Genomic DNA, 19,546 nt, shown 5'->3' with positions numbered 1-19,546 from the left:
TCTCTCTCTCTCTCTCTCTCTCTCTCTCTCTCTCTCTCTCTCTCTCTCTTCTTATTTCCCTCCCTTCTTCCCTCCCTTCCTGTGCCTTTTTTTCCCATAGAATTCTTCGGAAATTCTACTACCTACTCAACCCTAAACAAGTTTTCAACCTGGACAATGGAGGTCCCACTCCAGGGTATGAGACGACAATCTTTACTTTTTATACCTTTCCTCCTCCCCCTGTTTATATCTCTAGTGAAGAAATCTTCCCTTATCATCTTTCTAATCCCTCTCAACTCATCCCTCCTCCCATCTTTCGGTTATGCCTAGAAATACTCAGAACACACCCCTTACCACTATTTGAGAAATGGCCTCCTGTGCCTTGCTACTGGAAAAGTTGTTGCTTTTGTAAGAAGGGAAAACTGCCTATACCATTCATTTGGTTGACAGGAAGGGCTGGCTGATGAATTATTATTAGTTATGGGGTCTGCTAGCTGGTACCTTCATGATTTGTCACTAAGGAGGAGAAATAGTGTTCTTATTGTGCTTATCAAACTATTTGGAAATCTGTAGGGGCTTGGAGTTCTGTTGTTCTGTGCATCTTATTATGGGATTATTCAATTTCTTAGCCTCTCTCTTCCTGCTACAGGCTTGTGATATTTTCCTAGCAGTGAGATTGGAAGTCCCACTGTGGTTTGACTAAAGGTCTGGTGGGAATGGGCTGGTCCCTTTGTGTGGCTGACATGATGAGACCATCTATGTCATTAGGGATCCAGCGTGCATCCCAATGGAAGGACCAGAAAGATTTAGTTTCCTTCCCGTCAGAGCTAGTATTCTAGCGCCATCTGCTGGCCACTTTCTGCCAGGCTGTTTGCTCTTGCTGGACTGGGCTTTCCTACCTCCTACTCTGCTTTTCTAAGGTGAACTTGTGAGACTCCTCCCAGGGGCTTGAGAAAGGACTCTAAAAATGGAATCTCTTCCTTACTATGACTGTCTGACACAAACAAGTTATTCATGACAGTAGCAGTGCAAGATCCAGTTAAAAGGAGAAAAACACGAGTGCAGATTCAGTAGACCTGCCATGACTCACTGACAAAACTTACTTCCAAACAGAACCCACCTAGACTTGGGCAATTGCTGTCACCATCTCTGTGCGTACCACTTACTGCACGTGAGAAGCAAGTGCCCTTACTGGCTCAATTTTTTTTCTAGGGTATTTTAGTACCTGAATTCAGTCTCTAACAAGTAAGTTATTTTTACCAAGCTCAGGTCTACTTTCAAAAGCACTTAGGAGCCACCAGCAGGGGGCCCATCTGTAACTCAAAGACTATGTCTCTGGAGAGAGCCTCCATTCTGAATTCACTTCTGTGGGAAAGCAGAGTTCTTCTGCCAGGGACTGGAAGAGAAGGAATGGTGATTTGCTTGCATGTGTATCCCTTATTTAGAGCCCTAAGCGTCTTCTCAGACCAATGTTAGGATGGTGTATAGGCTGCTAATGCATTAACATATATTAGCAAGACATTAAAATTATTCACTAACTGGGCATCAGTGGCTCACACCTGTAATCCGAGCTACTCAGGAGGCGGAGATCTGAGGATGATGGTTCAAAGCTAGCCAGGCAGCAAAGTCCATGAGACTCTTATCTCCAATAAACCACTCAGAAAACCTGAAGTGGTGCTGTGGTTCAAGTGGTAGAGCGCTCGCCGTGAGCTGAAGAGCTGAGGGACAGCGCCCAGGTCCAGAGTTCAAGCTACACAACTGACAAAAAAAATATTTATTTATAAATAAATAAATAAAATTACATGTTAAATATACATTTAATATATCACGATTAGTAATGACTACATTAGTACTTGTGATTTTTAGCTGCCATAAACTTTCAGACATTGTTAATACTTCCCTGGTTTGTTGTCTACATTATAATTGAAAGAAATGCAAATTTTCAATTAGCACTTAGAGACCACCAAATGTTTTTTGTTTTGTTTTTGTTTTTTACTTCAAGTCCATGACCTTCTGAATTTTAAGCACAGATGGTTGGGAGTTAATGGTCCCCAGGTCAAGAGCCTTGCTCTTAAGGGTCAACACTTTTCCAGCAAAAGCAGCTGTGGTCCAATTAGGTCAGGGCCCACCGAAGAGCCAAATGAAGTTCTATTAATTCAGTGCTTCGCACTTAAAGGGAAGTCAGAGGGATAAAATAGACATCTTAAAAGGATGGTTTGTTTATTTCGTGTCAAAATGCACAATTATGCATGCATCTGTCTGAATAGTAGAGAACTTCTAGATAACTGTTTTCTGTTTGTGTTGGTGTGGGGTCAGATTCTCCTCATAGGAGACTGGCTCCTTGGATTCTGCTCCATAGTCAAGGTCAGTGCGTAGTGACGTAGTGACGTCTGGTCTCAGAATGTCAAGTGACTCTTTCCTACCCCCAAACAATCTAAGTTGCAACTTACTCCAGAGCACAGGGAGACTGGGACTCAACAAGTATCAAATGTCATCCACAACCTGTAACAAGGCCACTGTGGCCTTTCTTCTTCTTCCCAGACTGAACTTCTTCCATGATACCCCAGACTTCCGTGTTCTAGCCTGCGGGGGAGATGGGACAGTTGGCTGGATTTTGGATTGCATTGGTAAGAATGGGTTGGGAGGGCTTTTACTGGTTATTTCTATTAAATATATTTAAAATCAGCAGAAGGCAGTAAAAGAAATGGAACATATCTGTATCATCTTTGTATCCACTTTTGGACTGATGTTTGACTACCTATCTGCTTTGGATAGAAAAGTAAAGAAAGATTCCTATGAATATGGACATCATCAGTTAGTGTCAGGCCTGGCCTCACAAGCATACCTGTCATGGACAGATTAGATTTGAAAGCAGGACTCCAGGCAGAGGCTGATGGTGAAGACCGGACAGGAAAGTCTAGATGCGTAGCCCAGGGAAGCTCACCAGAACCTGAGTCTAGAGACCACATCTGCAAACAACAGATGAGTTCAGGCAAAGAAAGTTCATTCTGGGCTGTGTCTGTACATGTAGATCAAAACAGCAGTGGGGAGGGTCTGGGAAGGTGGCTCAGTGGTAGAGCGCTTGCCTTGCATGCATGAGGCCCTGGGTTCGATTCCTCAGCACCACATAAGCAAAAAGTAAAAAAAGCCGGAAGTGGTGCTGTGGCTCAAGTGGTAGAGCACTAGCCTTGAGCTGAAGAGCTGAGGGACAGCGCCCAGGCCCAGAGTTCAGGCCCTACAAGCGGACCCAAAACAAACAAACAAACAAACAAACAAAAAAACAGCAGTGAGGAGATTTGTCCAAGCTGGGAGTCTGGATACCTGAATTCTTCCTAGACCTTCCTGGATCCATGGGGCCTTGACACATCACTCCCTGAAAGTGAGAGAGACCATCTGTGAACTTCTGGGATGAGGGCATAACCCAGATAAACACTGTGGAATTTACGGGCATCACAGCACTGGTAGAGCAGGCATCACTGTTAGATAGGGCAGAGTCTAAGCCCTAGGCTGCTCCCAGTTTCTGTCGTTCATCCTGCAAACACTTCCCGTGCACCTCTACGTGCCAAGCCCTCTGCTGCACACTAGAGATGCTGCAGTGAACAAAATGGCACACCCAAAAAATCCCAGCCTCATGGAACCTAGAGTCAAAAACCAGGCAACCAAAAACGATGTAGACTGTCAGAGTAGTTAACAAAAATAACAATAATAATAGGGAAGGCAGCAAAACAGAGGCAGAGGTGGGGTTACAATCTCAAACTGAGTAGCTAGGGAAAAACCTCACAGAAAGAAATTACATGGAGACTTAAAAGTTGGATTGAGTTCTCTAGATGCCTGAAGGAGGAGGAGTCTAGGCAGAGGGAGCAACATGTGCAAAGGCCCTGAGGTATAAACAGGCTGAGCTGTTGAAGGCAGGCCAGAGTAGCCTCAGCAGAGGACATGGCTGAAATGAAAGGTCAGGGTCAGGTGGACAAGTGGGACATGACATACAGCATGGCTTTTTGAGCCGGAGAGTCCTACGAGGGTGGGTGATTTTGAGCAAAGAGGAATGTGACAAATTAAGGGACCAGGGCAGAGCACGGGACCATTTCAGAGGCTACTATAGTGACCCTGGCAATAGGTGGCCAGAACCTGGCCACAGTAGACGTGGAAGGTGGTGAAAGGTGGCTAGAGGTGGAACCTACAGGGTTTGTTGACAGATTGGAAATGGGAGATGAGAGAATTAGAGGGGTCAGAGATAAGCCAGGCTTAGACCCAGAGCCAGGCAGAGGAAGCCAGGCATCCCTGACTGTAAGGGGCCCCCCTGGAGGGGAGCAGGTGCACCTACCACAGGCTGCTTCCCCCACCCCTCCCTCCAGCTTTGGTTTCCATGGACACGGGCCTGCTGAACAGCCACCCCCGCTCTGCTGTCACCTAGACTGGAGTTGTTGGTGGGAGGAGGGCGGAGTCTTCTGGGAGTAGGGGAGAGAAAGGCTGATCGGCAGAGGTCTGCTCTCCATCATGAGAGAGAACGCAAGCTGGGGGAGTGGGGGGTTGCCAGAACTCATCTGCACAGACACAGGTGACAGAAGCTGCTCAAAACAGAGAGAAGATTGTGTAACGTGGAAGAAGAAAGGATTAACTACACAGAGCATTCCTTCAGTCACTCAACATATATACTCAAGCCCTCCATGGTCCCCAGCATCCCAGGGGTCCTCTCTCTGACCGCGCCCAACTCCACAACCCCCACCAACAACCACAGTGCTCTTTCCTGAACGTTGGTGGGTTTGTGATAAACATTCATAAGGCATATCCCATTACTCTGTGTGTGTGTGTGTGTGTGTGTGTGTGTGTGTGTGTACTGTAACTTACACCCAGGACCTTGTGCTCTTCCTCAGCTTTTTCAGTCAAGGCGGATGTTCTCTCGCTTGACCCACATGGCTACTTCTGGTTGATTGGAGATAACTGTTTCACAGACTTTTCCACCTAGACTGGCTTCAGAGCAGGAGCCTCAGATCTCAGCCTTCTGAGTTAGCTAGGGTTACCTGGCCTCCATTCCTCTTATACTAGAGACAAAGGCCCTCCAGATGATCCGCAGGGCCCTGGGTGCTCCACTGGCGCCTCTGCCCTCCCATCATTTCATCTGTGTCCCTCAGCAGTCCAGCCACTCTGCCCTGTTCTCAGCCCCTGGAGCACACCGCATGCTTCCCCACCTAAGGGCCCTACCCACGCGGATCCACCTGCCTGCATTCCCCACCCACCCCCACCCCCACTTCCTGCCTTTGCTCTGTTAGCTTCCACTTCAGACCTCAGCTGAAGGGAGAGCTTCCTCTGGGGGCAACCCCTACATCCCTGCTAGCCTTGAATCCCTCGTTATAGGACGGTGCTCCTTTCCTTTCTAATAGGAATATGGAGGTACACCTTCTTTCCATGAGATCTCACACGATCGGTCCCCCCCCCCTGCATTGTAGACACCCTCAGAGCCTGAGCCAGGACTTTGTTGTTGTTGTTGTCCATCCTCAAAGGCTGTGCATGACCCAGCCTCTGGCATTTGTTAACTCATGTGGAGCTGACGTGGTGAGTGAGGCCCAGTCCGCCGGAGGTTAACAGTCCGTTCTTGGAACAAACAAGTTGATCATTATAGGAGAGTATGATGAGACTCCAGGTGCTAAGAAAACCCTGGCAAAGCAGCAGGCCCAGACTGGAGCAACCTGGGGACACCTCCTAGAAGCGGATTCGAAGCTAAGCAGCGAAGATCTCTGTGATTTAGGGAGCTGAAAACCCTTGTGGATGGTTAGCTTATGGAGTGGAAGATCAGGCCTGGGGAAGGCAGAGTCTGGATCCTGGGCCTGTGTGTGTGTCTTAAATGGTAATAGGAAGCTGCCACCGAGGTTGAGGAATGTGTGTCCATGACAGGGCTGTGACCCTGTGTGTGGAAATGTGCAGAGCACACAGGAGAGCGGAACTGGAGAGAAAGATCAGAGGAGAAGGAATCATGGCTGCACTCAGGTGCTGCTGTGGGGGTGGAGAGAGGAGAAGAGACTGTTTGAAATCTATTTAGGAAACAGCATGAGGAAGTGATGTGTAAATGGATGAGCGTGAGAAAGAGGCAACGCTGAGTATAACGTACTGGTTTCTGGGCTCAACCATCCTGAGGATGGTTGGCCTGCCACTGTGGGGACCATAGATGGGACAGGCATAAGAAAACAAGAGCCTTCCAGCAAAAAGAATAGCATGTACAAAGGCAGGGAGGTAGAACATCGGATCACATGAGCTGCCAACAGTGAGAGAATCGGGCCTTGCTTCCTCTTCCACCTCAACCCTTGCAGTGTTTATCTCAGCCCTCAGCTTTCCTGAGCTCAGCCATTTCAAGCACAGGTCAGACAACCTGAAGGAACTCTAAGTGCCTATTTTGCCCTGGGTAACTTTAGCTTGAGTCTCAACTTCTGATTCCTGCAACTCCTTGTAGCCTTGTCACTTTGCTGACATCCAGAGGCCCCATGGACTCAGAACCCAATGAGTGCCTGTGCTGCCCGCTTCAACCTTTCCTGCCCAGCCACTATGCTGCTGCAGATTTGTAGGCAGATAAAAATAGGCTCTGCTGGGCTTACTCTCACAGCTGTGTCCAATAACCCCTTCAACTCTCAGTGGAGGAAAGAGTAGGAATCTGTGTACTTGCCATTCTGAAAAGTAGTAGAAATAGAAACTAGGTCTGTGGGTACCAATAACACCTGGAGGGTTTGCTCGGGTTTTTCACAATGTTATCTTTTGACATTGTAAGACGGAAATCTTTTTTGTTTGTTTGTTGTACCCAAAGAAAGAACTGGAGCTTAAACTCAGGGTCTTGCACTCTGGCTTAGCTTTTTTGGCTGAAAGCTAATGCTCTCCCTCTTGAGCCACAGCTCCATTTCCTGTTTTTTGCTAATTAGAAATCTGAGTCTCTCAGATTTATGTGCCTGGGCTAACTTCAGACCATGATCCTGAGGTCTCAGCCTCCTGAGTAGTTAGTTTTAGACCTGATCCACGAACACCTGGTTTTAACCTTTTAAATCTGAATGGATTTACTTGAGCATTTTCAGGTTTCCAAATACCCCACGATTCCTTAGTGTTCTTTGTTGTTGTTTTTTTCTTTTTATTCTTTGTTGGTTTTTTTTTTAACTAATCTATACATCACCAAAGCTCCTGAGAAGAGGAGGGAAATAGACTTGAAGCCACAGAGATCTGGGTTGAATGCTAGTTCTGGAATTACTTTCTCTTAGTGAATCCCCATTTCTGTGCGTGCGTGCGTGCTTGCTTGCTTGTTTGCACTGGTCCTGGAGCTTGTACTCAGGGTTTGAGTTATTGTCCCTTAGCCTTTTTACTCAAGACTAATGCTTCACCACTTGATCCACAGCTCCATTTCCAACTTTTTTGGTGCTTAATTGGAGATAAAGGGTCTCACAGATTTCCCTGCCCAGGGCTGGCTTCAAACTGCAATCCTCAGAGCTCATCTTTCTGAGCAGCTAGGATTACAGGTGTGAGCCACCAGTTCCCAGCTCTCTATTTCTTCATCTACAAGCAGAAGGATCATAATTTGCAGTGATTTAAGAGATAAATGAGCCATATGCCAGTAATCACTAAGGGTTAAAAACCACACAAACGTATGTGTATGAGATGTGTGCTGCCACTTTGAAGAGCAGAATTAGAAGGATATTTGGATAAACAGGTGCAAGTTCCAAGGAGACAGATTTCGTTCACTGTGAAGTAGAAACTGACAGAGCTGGCATAGTTCATAGTGGTTAATCCACTACAGATGGAATAGATACTCTCCACCATGGGGGTATTCAAACAAAGAATGAGCTGGAGATGTTTGAGCAACAGATCAGGGATTACAAAATAACTCAAAAATGCTGCAATCCCATGCCATATGGTTCTGTGGGTTGCAGATAAGGCCAACTTTGCAAAGCATCCACCAGTGGCTGTCCTGCCTCTTGGAACAGGAAATGACCTTGCCCGATGTCTTCGCTGGGGAGGAGGTGAGTCTGCATGCTACTGACCTTCCTGGGGACTGGTGTAATAATTTACAGGGATAATCTACAAAGTTCACTTACAGGTGGGTATAAGTACACACACACACATGCGTGCACACATACACGCTTACACGCTCTGGTACTGGGGCTTGAACTTAGTGTCTGGGTATTGTCCTTAGCTGTTTTGCTCAAAGCTGGCACTCTACCATTTGAGCCATTGCTCTACTTCTAGCTTTTGGGTGGCTAATTAGCAGTAAGAGTCTCATGGACTTTTCTGCTTGGGCTAGCTGTGATGCTCAGATCTCAGCCTCTTGAGTATCCAGAATTCCAGGCATGAGCCACTGGTGCCGGGCTAGTACTTATGTAGAATATTTTGTTGAATTTTATGTAGAATATTCCAGAGTAATTCTCAATGGCATTCATATGTAATCTATGACCCTTCTTCTGGGATCCAGAAGCCCTGTGCTCATCCCTCCCCATATTTACCATCCTCCAGAAACCATTAGCTTAGAGTCTGTCTCCCCCCTAAAGGATATAGTCAACTTTAGGGAAAAGATTCATTTGTCCTCTCCCCAGTGTTCATCCCATAGAAGTTCACTTAGATGGTTTTAGCATGAAATTCCACCTCCCTTAAATTTACGATGTGAATTAGGATTCGGAAGACAGACTGAAATGTCACACTGCCAGCTACTAGGGGCATCTAGAAGATTCCAGGTCCCCAGTGCCTTGAGCTCTCCTTCTGAACTTTCCCTAAAGCAGTAATTATCTTACAGAACAAGGAGCTAAAGAGAGCTTTGGGAATGGCGGCAGCCGGGGGACACTGGGCATGCGTCGGAGAGTGAGGTTCAGCTCAGCACAGAGCAGACAGATCCATCTGGCAAGCAAAAGAGGGGCTGGAACTCCAGATGGCTGATCAGTTCATTGAGTGATTCAAGACCAGGCTGAGTGGTATCATTGTTAAGAGAATTAGTTCTTGCATGGAGAGCAGGAACAAGAAGCAGGAGCCAGCCCTAGGAGCCATTTTCACATTTGGCCTACAATACTCTTTTCTGGACTTTTTATTTCCCACACACAGTTAAGCATACATTCAACCCATCAATTCTGTAGGGCCTGTGTTAGCTCCACAGGCCTTCCTATCTTTAGATAATACCCACTCACCTGCTGTTAAATTTCCCATCCTCAGCTCTTCCTAATCACTCTCTATTATCACCCCCTTCTCCATAGGTCAGGGAACCCGTGTCTTCAGTCCAGAGACATACTATAGATTCTCTAGCCACAGATGCCCCAGCCTGTCCTGAAACTTAGCCTTGCTGTTCTCCTGACAAACGCAATGCCATCCTCCGTAGGTTATGAAGGAGGAAGTCTGACAAAAATCCTGAAGGACATCGAACAGAGCCCCTTGGTGATGCTAGACCGCTGGTATCTGGAAGTGATCCCCAGAGAGGAAGTGGAGAATGGGGACCAGGTCCCGTACAGCATCATGAACAACTATTTCTCCATCGGCGTGGTGAGTTGGTCAGTGGTGCCCCTTGTGTGCTCTGATGCCCGTTTTCATCCTACCTACCCCAGCCCTGACTTGGCTCTGAGCATCCTTGAATCTGGCATGAATGTGATCACCCTAATTGTACACCCTCTTGACCCCTGGATCATGGAGGAAATTCTTCCTGCTACAATTTTAACTAACACAAAACAAGACTGGAAATGTGTTGAATGATATTTACCCTTGTGTTATGTAAAGCACTAAAAGAAAAACAAAACTAAGAAGTAATCAAGGTGTAGGGTTCAGGAGAAACTGATTAGTTTGTTTTGTCATGCTTGTGAGTGAAGAAGCCCACCCAGGGCCTAGGCACATAAGAGCTCTACCCCTGAGCTCCTTTCTCTACCCAGAGTTCTGGTTCTCAAAGGGCACTGTGTGGTCCCACCTGACTTTGCAGGCTTAGTATTCCTAATTTCTTTCTTCCTGTTATCTCTCTTCCTCTTAATCCTTCACCACATAATCAGAGCGCTTCATTCACCTCTGAGGAGCTATATTACATTGAAGGAATGGTTCAGTGTGCCTGACTCACCACTCCCAACACACCAGCCTGCACACGTGCGCGCGCGCGTGTGTGTGTGTGTGTGTGTGTGTGCACGCACACACACATACACACAGCACAAGGACAGAGCTGTGTTCCTATGACATCCTCACTCCAGCAAGTGTAGCTCAGTTAGTTTATCTCAGTAAATTCAGCCTCTGGTCCCAAAAGGACTGAACAGATTCTACTTTCCAGACTGATGGAAACTGGATAAGTGAAAAAAATCAATCATGGCCATAAATCAATCTGGGTTTGGAAAAGTAGTGCCACAAAGAGCCACAAAGGTGTATTGAGCATCTACTGTGTGTTCTCCACTCTGGCAGGTTTTGTATATTCTAGTCCTCACAGCAATCCTACAGACAGCATTGTCCCCATCATCCCCATTTTACAGAAGAGATTAATGATTCATACATGTAGAATGAGGACAGGAAAAGCTTCTCTCCTACCTTGGACGCAGGGTCCTTGCTCTCTACTTCCTAGCACAAGACTAGCAGGATACTGATGGCTCATGCCTGCAATCCTAGCTACTCAGAAGGCTGAGATCTAAGGATCGTGGTTCAAAGCCAGCCCGGGCAAGAAAGTCTGTGAGACTCTTTTTTTTTTAATTTAATTTAATTTAATTTGTGTCTGTGAGACTCTTATCTCCAATGAACCACCAGAAAACTGGAAGTGGTGCTGTGGCTCAAGTGGTAGAGCGCTCGCTTTGAGCTGAAGAGCTGAGGGACAGCGCCCAGGCCCAGAGTTCAAGCCCCATGACCAAAAAAGAAAAAAGACTGTGCTCATGGATCCCTGCTTCCCCAAATGTTGGGACACTTGCACCTGTAGACCATCCTCATCTGTGCCTCTTTGGAGAATGGTAGTGGTTAAAGAAGAAAGGAAGAGAAGGAGGAAGGGAGAGAGGAAGGAAGAAAGGGAAAGAGGGAAGGAAGGAAGGAAGGAAGGAAGGAAGGAAGGAAGGAAAGAGGGAGGAAGGGAGGGAGGGAGGGAGGAAGGAGGGAGGGAAGAATGAATCATTCCCTATATTTACACAAGAATCATACTTTATATTTACAGGAAGTTTGAAAATTACTGTATTTCTAGGTTTTTGGTGTTTTTAAAAACTACTTTTGACTACATTGAAGGCATTTATAATCTCTATTTTCTGTGGGAGTGAACAGTGACTCAGATTAAGGCACCTGCCTTACTTGTGTTCTTTTTCTTTCTTTTTTTTTTTGGGTCCGGTCGTGGGGCCTGAACTCTGGGCCTGGACACTGTCCCTCAGCTCTTCAGCTCAAGGCTAGTGCTCTACCTCTTGAGCCACAACATCACTTCCGGCTTTTTTTCTTTTTGCTTCTGTGGTGCTGAGGAATCGAACCCAGGGCCTCATGCATGCAAGGCAAGCGCTCTACCACTGAGCCACCTTCCCAGCCCCTTGTGTTCTTTTTCTATGGCTGCAACGGAAGACAGAAACATTCCTAGGCCCCAGTCAGGTTCTGAGAGTGTGAAGGTGACAGATTTTGAACAAGTTCCGTAGTTCCTCTGCTCTGAGCTGGTTTAGCCTCCCACACCTTCAGCCTCCATGGAGGGAGGGGACATCTTTCCCAAGCTCTCCTTTGGGGCTGCTTCCCTTGACTTCTGCAGACCCACCCCTCTTCTTGCTGTAAGGCCATCCTCTCTTTGGACTCTTCCCAACTTTGTTTTCCTAGCAGGAGTGCTGAATCTTTGAACTCCTGCCAATCGGAAGTCACTGATGCCTTGGTGCTCAGGGGACTCCGGAAGCATGGGCTTCATTGTTGATTTTGCCAGACTTCATGTCCTTTTTCCTGTAGTAACCAGAGTATGTAACTCACTAGCATTTACTGAAGACCTATAACACACCAGGCCCAGTTTCCCCATTGGTAGATATAATCAGTCTGCATTTGTGTTTTGGAAGAGGGAACAGAAGCTTAGAGATCTACTGAAGGAGTCCAGATAAGGGTTGGAGCCCTTGGTGTTGGGTTGATGAACTGACTGTAGCCTCTGCACCACCCCCTCCATCTTCACACTACTGAAAGCAACGCGGTGGGGAGGGCTCAAAATATAGTGTATGATGGCTCACCAACACTCCTTATCAGAAATGGAAATTCCACCCCCTCACCACATACTGATTCACATTCTGACTCAGGAGATCTGGGCAGGATCTGGAAATTTGCAGAGTGTGTGTGTGTGTGTGTGTGTGTGTGTGTGTGTGTGTGTGTGTGTGTGTGTGTGCGTGCATGTGCACCAGCACTAGAATTTAAACTCAAAGCCTGTCCATTGTCTCTTGGCTTTAACTCTCAAGGCTAGCACTCTACCACACTCTACCACAGCTCCACTTCTGGCTTTTGGGTGGTTAATTGGAGATAAGAATCTCATGGACTTTTCCTGTCTGGGCTGGCTTTGAACTGTGTTCCTCAGATCTCAGCCTCCTGAGTAGCTAAGATTATGAGCATGAGCCTTTAGCACTTGGTAGAAATTGAATTTTGAATGATTGTTAAGATCATTCTGATGCAAACAGTGATAAGCATGTCCTCTGGAAGACTACCAATCAGACATGACTGGGGCCCTGGTGCTCAGGGAACTCTTGGACATGGGCATCCATCATCAGTTTTTGCCTTTTCTTTGCCTCTTCTGAAGAACTTGGAATGCTTCCATTGATACAGTTCATTAAAGAAGAATGGTCAGCCGGGCCCTGGCAGCTCATGCCTGTAATCATAGCTACTCTGGAGGCTAAGATCTGAGGATTGCTGTTCAAAGCCAGCCCTGGTAGAAAAGTTCGTGAGACTCTTATCTCCAATAAGCCACTAGAAAACCAGAAGTGGTGCTGTAGCTCAAGCAGTAGAGCACTCGCCTTGAGCTGAAGAGCGCAGAGACAGCACCCAGGCCCAGAGTTCCAGCCCCATGACCAACAAAAACAAAAAAGAAAGAAAGAAGAATGGTCAATGAAAGTGGCTCTTTGGACACAGAAATCAGAATGGAAATAAATGAAAGTGAAGGGAGCTATGGAGACGTAGACCTGTAAGCAACCAGCCAGGGGTAGGAACTGCTCAGTAGCAGACCTGGCTAGCCTGCGTGGTAGTGCGCCAGTGGCAGGTCACAACCAGGGTTTCCTTCAGAATCTTTAGCACCAACCTTCCCTGTCTTACTTAATACACTCAGCTCTGCCTCACCAAAGTGATAAAAATTCCCAACATCTGTCTGTCTCTATGGAATGCCCTTCATGAGACTTTTACCGTTTCAGTATTTGATGGACAATACCCCTCAATTAGCTGAGTATCAAATCCAAGAGCTAAAAATCAAGGTTCCAATTCATTCTTGCAGTGGAAGACAAGGAGGGAAAGAGAATGGTCAGTTAATAGCTCCCCAAGGAAATACTTATAAACAGATTCCCCATTGCCCTCAGTGGTCAGGAATCATGTGTGTTCTTTGTCTATCTCAGGCTGACTTAAAATATTACAATCTAGTCACCTTTCAAGCTATAAAGAACTTCACAATATCCTCCTGCTTTTTTTCCCATCTACCCTTAGCTTGTGCATGTTTAATATGATATTGCAGATGAGTGAGAAACTAGGACTGTTTTTATCTCATTGGTGTGCCCTTAGCTTTCTCTCAATAAAATGTTTGCAGGTGTTGTGTGCTTGCTCTTTAAAAGGTGGAAAGAAAACCTTGAGAAAACAAGTAACCAAAATGGCAACCCTGCCAGAGTCTGGGGCTGACATTTGCAGAAGGTCTTGCTCCCTGTTTGACTTCCTCACCTTTGTAAGGAAGGAAGGAGATGTGTAAACCCACCCAGTTCTACCTCCTTACAATGATTAAATAAAGACAGATTACTTTAGCAAAGAGATCTCTGCAAAGTCTTTGCCACTTCCTGAAGAGCTTGGGATACCTCCATTGACACTAAGTAGCCGCCACTTGGAATTTATACAGACCACGGCAGTGACACCTCTATGATGCCCCTGCATGCTGTGGATCAGAATTTGTCCTGATGAGTTCACTTAAGCCCTTTGGTGCCAACAGAACCTATCCAATGGATAGAGGGTTAAATAAGACAGACCGTCCTGGGCTATCCAGAGAGTGACTATGGCCTAACTGCCACCACATCCCCAACCATGTGCCAGCTTCCTAGCCCTGAAGACTTAAGATACTCAGCCTTATCATTCCTTCTCACTGAGAATATCCACTGTCAAGAGATTTGAAACATAGTCATCCAAGACATCACTTCCTCTGACTTCTCTGGCTTCTTCCTCCCTGCTCTCTATTTTTAGATGAGCACAAATGTCAGGATGGCCAGGTATCAGTAACAGGAAGTTTGGGACTACAGAATAATTCCTGGAGAATGTGTAACTCTGAACAGGCTCTGCTTTCACTGAGCCTTAATGGGGTGTGTGAACAGCTAATCCCTCCATTCAATGAAATCTATTTTAGATGCCAAGGGGAGTCCAGGGGATGCCAAGGAAAGGCCACACTGTCATATTCGCCCGGGCACCGTTTTCTGTCTTATAGATTGTTGTTCAAGTTTACCAGCCTTGTTTTCTGCAATGACAAGCCTTCTCCCTGTTAGGGAATGGGTCAACATCACTTGTCTTCAGAGTTGCAGATACTTTCCACATAGAGTTCTGTAAAGGTCCTAAGACACTGAACCCTTCTGAGGAGTAACTTGGGCAAGAAGCGGGCGGCCCTTTTTCCCATTTGGTTATCTACATTGAGCAAATCTCAATCATCTGACCTATTATCTCCTTTCTGTCCTTTTCAGAAGTCTCCCAAATGACTTTGCCCTTACCCAACATGGCAGTTATGAGCTACATGTGGCTGTTGTGTATTTGAAATAGACTCTCTAAAGTAGGTGTGTGCACTCTAGGTGTAATACACATCCAACTTCAAAAAACATACAGTGTGAAGAAAATAAAATGCCAAAGATATTTTATAATGATTGTACATTGAGATGAAAATATTTGGAACATATTGTATTAATTAAAATATTTTATGAAAAATAGCTGGAAAGTGGTGGTGGCTCACATTGTAATCCTAGCTATTCAGGTAGCTGAGATCTGAGGATTGTATTTTGAAGACAGCCCAGGCAGGAAAGTCCATTAGCCTCTTATCTCCAATTAACTGCCCCCAAACTGGAAGTGGAGCTGTGGCTCAAAGTGGTAGAGTGCTAGTCTTGAGCAATAAACACTCTAGAACAAGATCCAGGCAAGCCCCACTACTGCCAACAACAACAACAACAACAATAATAATATCTGTGTTTTTTTTACTAAAAACTTTTAAGTTATATATGTGGCATGTACTATAACTCTATTGGACAACACTGCCCTAGAAATTCTAAAATCTCAAAGTCCAAATAACAGCTGTTGCGTGTATTTGAAAAGGACCCCAAATCTTTCATCCAACAATGTGCTTGCAGTTTGGGTTCAGAGCGGCCATCATGGCTTCCCCTGAGTCTGCACTTTCCATCACTTCAAAAGTGTTTTATTTATTTATCTATTTGTTTATTTATTTTTTGCTATAATCATCACCAACAAAAGGACCAGAACTGCTCATAGCTCTGGTTTCTAAATTTCAAATGGAATCACTACAGATTATAAATATGTTGAGGTTCGTACACGAGACGGTGAAGAGAAGGAAGAATCTTGATTCTTTTCCATCCCCAGGTAGACAAACGTGGTCAGAGTCTTTGCCATTGCTGCTTTTCAGTGAGAGCTCAACACTCGCCTGCCATTTTGTGTATTTGCCAAGGGATCACATTTCACTTCATCAAATCAGGAACTACATGCTAAACTAATAGAAAAAGAAGCCTTGGGAGACCTAGTGATGGAAAAAACAAGGACAATCAGATGAGAGAGAGAGAGCTAGCGAGAGAGAGAGAGAGAGAGAGAGAGAGAGCACTATCTCTGCCAATATCCCAGAGAATGGAAACCAGTACTGTGGGCTCGGTGGGAAGGTGGTGAAATATAAATCATGCCAAGCAGTATGTTATGGCTTTTTTCCTTTTGTTTCTGATAGAATAAAATCAGTGGTTCAGAGTGAAGTAGGGAGGTATGTCTGGATGCACCATATTGGCCACATGGTTAATGGTAAGGTCTGGCATCTTGTCTTCATAGTGAGAGAAGGCAAAGTCCTGCTTCCCAGGTGATGGGCACACCTGAATTCCTAGTGGAAGGAAGTCCCACCCCCAGGTGATTGGTGTGCCTGAATTCCTGGAGGCAGGAGCTGGCATCTCACTGGTAGGCTACTAAAACTGTCAGTCCAGTGCCTGGGACTGGGAATTTCCTGTGACCCTGCCCTGACCCTATTTAGGCCCAGACCAGCACAGGCCCCATTACACCATGCCAAATGTCTCCCTGTTCGTGCCCTGTCTCCTGTCTCTTGGCTCTTCCCCAGTCACCATGGTGTCCCTATTCGGCTCTCCATTGGAGCTGAATTAGTTTGTTGGCATTGTTTTTGTTCTTTCTTTCCTCTCTGGCCTGTTTCCTAACAGTGTTAAGTGTATTTGTGGGCTGCTCTTAGTTCTGAGACACCAAGTCCAGGACAGGGCAATTGTTTCCAACTAATAAAGACTCCTTTGTCACCTTTGAACATGCCTCTGTGGACTTCTCCACTCTGAGGTTATTTCAAGAGGAACATAGTAGATGGAATGTTTTCTTCAATTGTAGAGAAGCATTTGACAAATGTCATATGAATCTTATTGAGCCCGTTCACTGAGACTTGCTGAAAGAGAAGGGGTGGGGCACAGCCAGGGAGCCAGAATTGCTGCTGTCTGGAGAAAGTGCCTGCCCTGTAGGTGCAGGGGTGGAGAGAGAGGGAACACTCCCTGGGCCTACTCAAAGAAGACTCCCTAAGTGTACAAGGAAACTTCTTCCACACCTTCAGCTCTCCAGGTGTCTTTTTTTTGCCAGTCCTGGGGCTTGAACTCAGAGCCTGAGCACTGTCCCTAAGCTTGTTTTTGCTCAAGGCTAGCACTCTACCACTTGAGCCACAGCTCCACTTTCCAGCTTTTTCTGTTTATATGGTACTGAGGAATTGAACCCAGGGCTTCACGCATGGTAGGCAAGCACTCTACCACTAAGCCACCTTCCCAGCTCCTCCTTGGGCCTTAAAAAATAAAAAAATAAATTAGTAGCTGATATTTAGCTATTAAATTCCCAAGACATTATTTCACCAAATGGTATTCGCCAACCACAAGATAAACCTACTTTCTTGACTTATTCTCCCAAATTTCAAATGGTAGCTGCTGGCTTCGGTCACTTCTACTAACGGCAATTCCACCAGACAGAGTACGTGCTTCTTTGCTGCACTAAGTGTGTGTGTGTGTGTGTGTGTGTGTGTGTGTGTGTGTGTGTGTGTGTGTGTGTGTGTGTGCGCACATGTAGCAGTACTGGGGCTTGAACTGAGGCCCTCATGTTGTCTTTTGGCTTCTTCACTCAAGGCTGGCACTCTACCACTTGAGCTATACCACTGCTTCTGGCTCTTTGCTGGTTAATTTGAGAAAAGTTTCAAGGCTAGCTTTGAATCTGCCATGAGCAGATTTTTTTTTCCCACTTGGCATTCAGAAATAATCTTTTGAAAAGTTTTCCTGATGAAGAAATAGACTATATATTAGCTGAAAAGTTACTGCCTGAAATTTTGGGCATTTTTTTGCCACATATTCCAGCAAATTGGTTTCTATTTTTTTTGTTTGTTGTTGTTCCTTAAACAAATCTGAATCAGCTCCTTTGTTTCTAGGTCATCTCCATCTCCAGCCCAATTAGGCTGCTTCTTTCTGACTCCCAGCACCTGTGCCCAATGTGTTGGCATAGGGCTTATATGACAAGGGAGTGGTACAAATTCTTCTGTTGGAAAAATGCAACCATTATAAAAGGTAGAAGACCAGGTTTGAGGAGGAAGATTGGGTTCAATTTTAGGTTTGGAGCTCAGAGTTGATTCTAGAGCTAGACAGTTCAGGCAAAAGGATGGAAAGCTGGGAAATAATGGTATCATGACAGTCATCCATCCTCACAATGAGATCTGGCCAATGGTACAGTCAAGGAAGTGTCAATAAGAGGACAGCAAAGCATCATGGATGTGGTTTGAGACTATTTACCTTGGAAGCAGGCTTGAATGGAATGATCAAGATGCAGAAACATTTAATATGTTTTTAAATAGTTGACTAGGGGGCTGGGAAGGTGGCTCAGTGGTACAGTGCTTGCCTTGCATGCATGAGGCCCTGGGTTCGATTCCTTAGCACCACATAAGTGGAAAAATCCGGAAGTGGCACTGTGGCTCAAGTGGTAGAGTGCTAGCTTGAGCTGAAGATCTGAGGAACAGTGCCCAGGTCCAGAGTTTAAGCCCACAACGAAGAAAAAAAAATAGTCAACTAGGGATGTTATCCAATATTACTAGTTATTTCTGCTGATAAGAATAAGACTTAATATATAATAGCATCTGCCAGCATCAGCTTTCTGACTTTTGCCAATATACTATAGCTGTGTAAGATATTGTTGTTGAGGGAAGCTGTGTGAAAGGAACGTAGGAACTCTACTACTTCTGCAACTTCTTGGAAGCCAAAATATTCTGAAAGAGAAAGGATTTTTAATTAACATGACACAGTAAGACATTTTCAAAGCTTCATATCCTGTCTCATGTTCACACACAGGCCACTGCTGTTTACCTGCTCAGAGACTCTCTTCCCCTCCAAGGACAGGGGTTCCCCTTCCCTCTTCCCCCCCCATGAACTATCTGCTTCTCCCTGGGCCTGGGATGTGATATTGGCAGCCATGACTCTGTAGACAACCAGAGCAGGCTCTGTGAGTACTGATGGCACCAGTCTCTTGCCTTTGAGGGTGATGTCCAGCTCAGAGCCCCAGGCTGTGACATGGAGCCTGCTCTGTGACCTGGAGAATTTGTGTAAATGCGTCCCTCCCCTCCACATTGCCTGGCCACAGCCACTGATCAGGCCCTCTGCTCTCTTGTCTTTTTGCAGGATGCTTCCATTGCACACAGATTCCACATGATGAGAGAGAAACACCCCGAAAAATTCAACAGCAGGTAAGAGGGTTACATGCCCGCTGCCCTGCAGCCCCACCACGGCGAGCAGCCAGCCAGACTTCACCTGCTGCCACGGAAATGTTCTTGGCCCAGGCCACCCTGGGACTTTGCTTTCCTGCCACATCTCCGGAAGGAGAGTTTCCATTTCAAAAAAAAAAAAAATCAGAAACCTGCCATAGCGTGGATGCCTGTCCCCAGCCAGAGGATCTGTGCACGGGGAGGGATTTGGAAGTGAGAGAGGGCGGGTGAGTCCACTTGTGGGTGGCAAGGAGCCTGCTATTAGCTCAGTGGAACCCCCTTCTGGGGGTCAGCTGATTCCTTCAATGCTTCACCCCCCAGCCCCATCCGGACCTTTCTTCTGCAGATGGACAGGGAGGGTGGAAAGGAGTCAGCGTTGTTTGACCTCAAGATCCAGCTGGGGCAGTTATGGGACTTGGGCCAGGAGGACTGTAGGTATTGCCACTGCCTTCCCCAACAGCAGAG

The 19,546-nt window shown here is 46.0% G+C and overlaps 1 protein-coding gene across 1 annotated transcript in view; it reads left to right on the top strand.

Moving 5' to 3' along the window:
• The window catches only part of Dgkg (diacylglycerol kinase, gamma 90kDa), a 139,381-nt gene that overhangs the window by 35,475 nt on the left and 84,360 nt on the right, over window positions 1-19,546 (top strand). Inside the window, exons 14-18 of the mRNA XM_013034766.1 lie at window positions 101-177; window positions 2,523-2,606; window positions 7,881-7,970; window positions 9,311-9,471; window positions 18,999-19,063. Of these exons, the coding sequence (XP_012890220.1) occupies window positions 101-177; window positions 2,523-2,606; window positions 7,881-7,970; window positions 9,311-9,471; window positions 18,999-19,063 (477 nt within the window). The remainder of the gene's footprint in view (window positions 1-100; window positions 178-2,522; window positions 2,607-7,880; window positions 7,971-9,310; window positions 9,472-18,998; window positions 19,064-19,546) is intronic.

Source organism: Dipodomys ordii, unplaced genomic scaffold (genome assembly GCF_000151885.1).
Source record: "Dipodomys ordii isolate 6190 unplaced genomic scaffold, Dord_2.0 Scaffold196, whole genome shotgun sequence".
Taxonomy (NCBI): domain Eukaryota; kingdom Metazoa; phylum Chordata; class Mammalia; order Rodentia; family Heteromyidae; genus Dipodomys; species Dipodomys ordii.
Note: the sequence above shows the minus strand (reverse complement) of the source record. Positions and strands in the feature narration are given on the sequence as shown.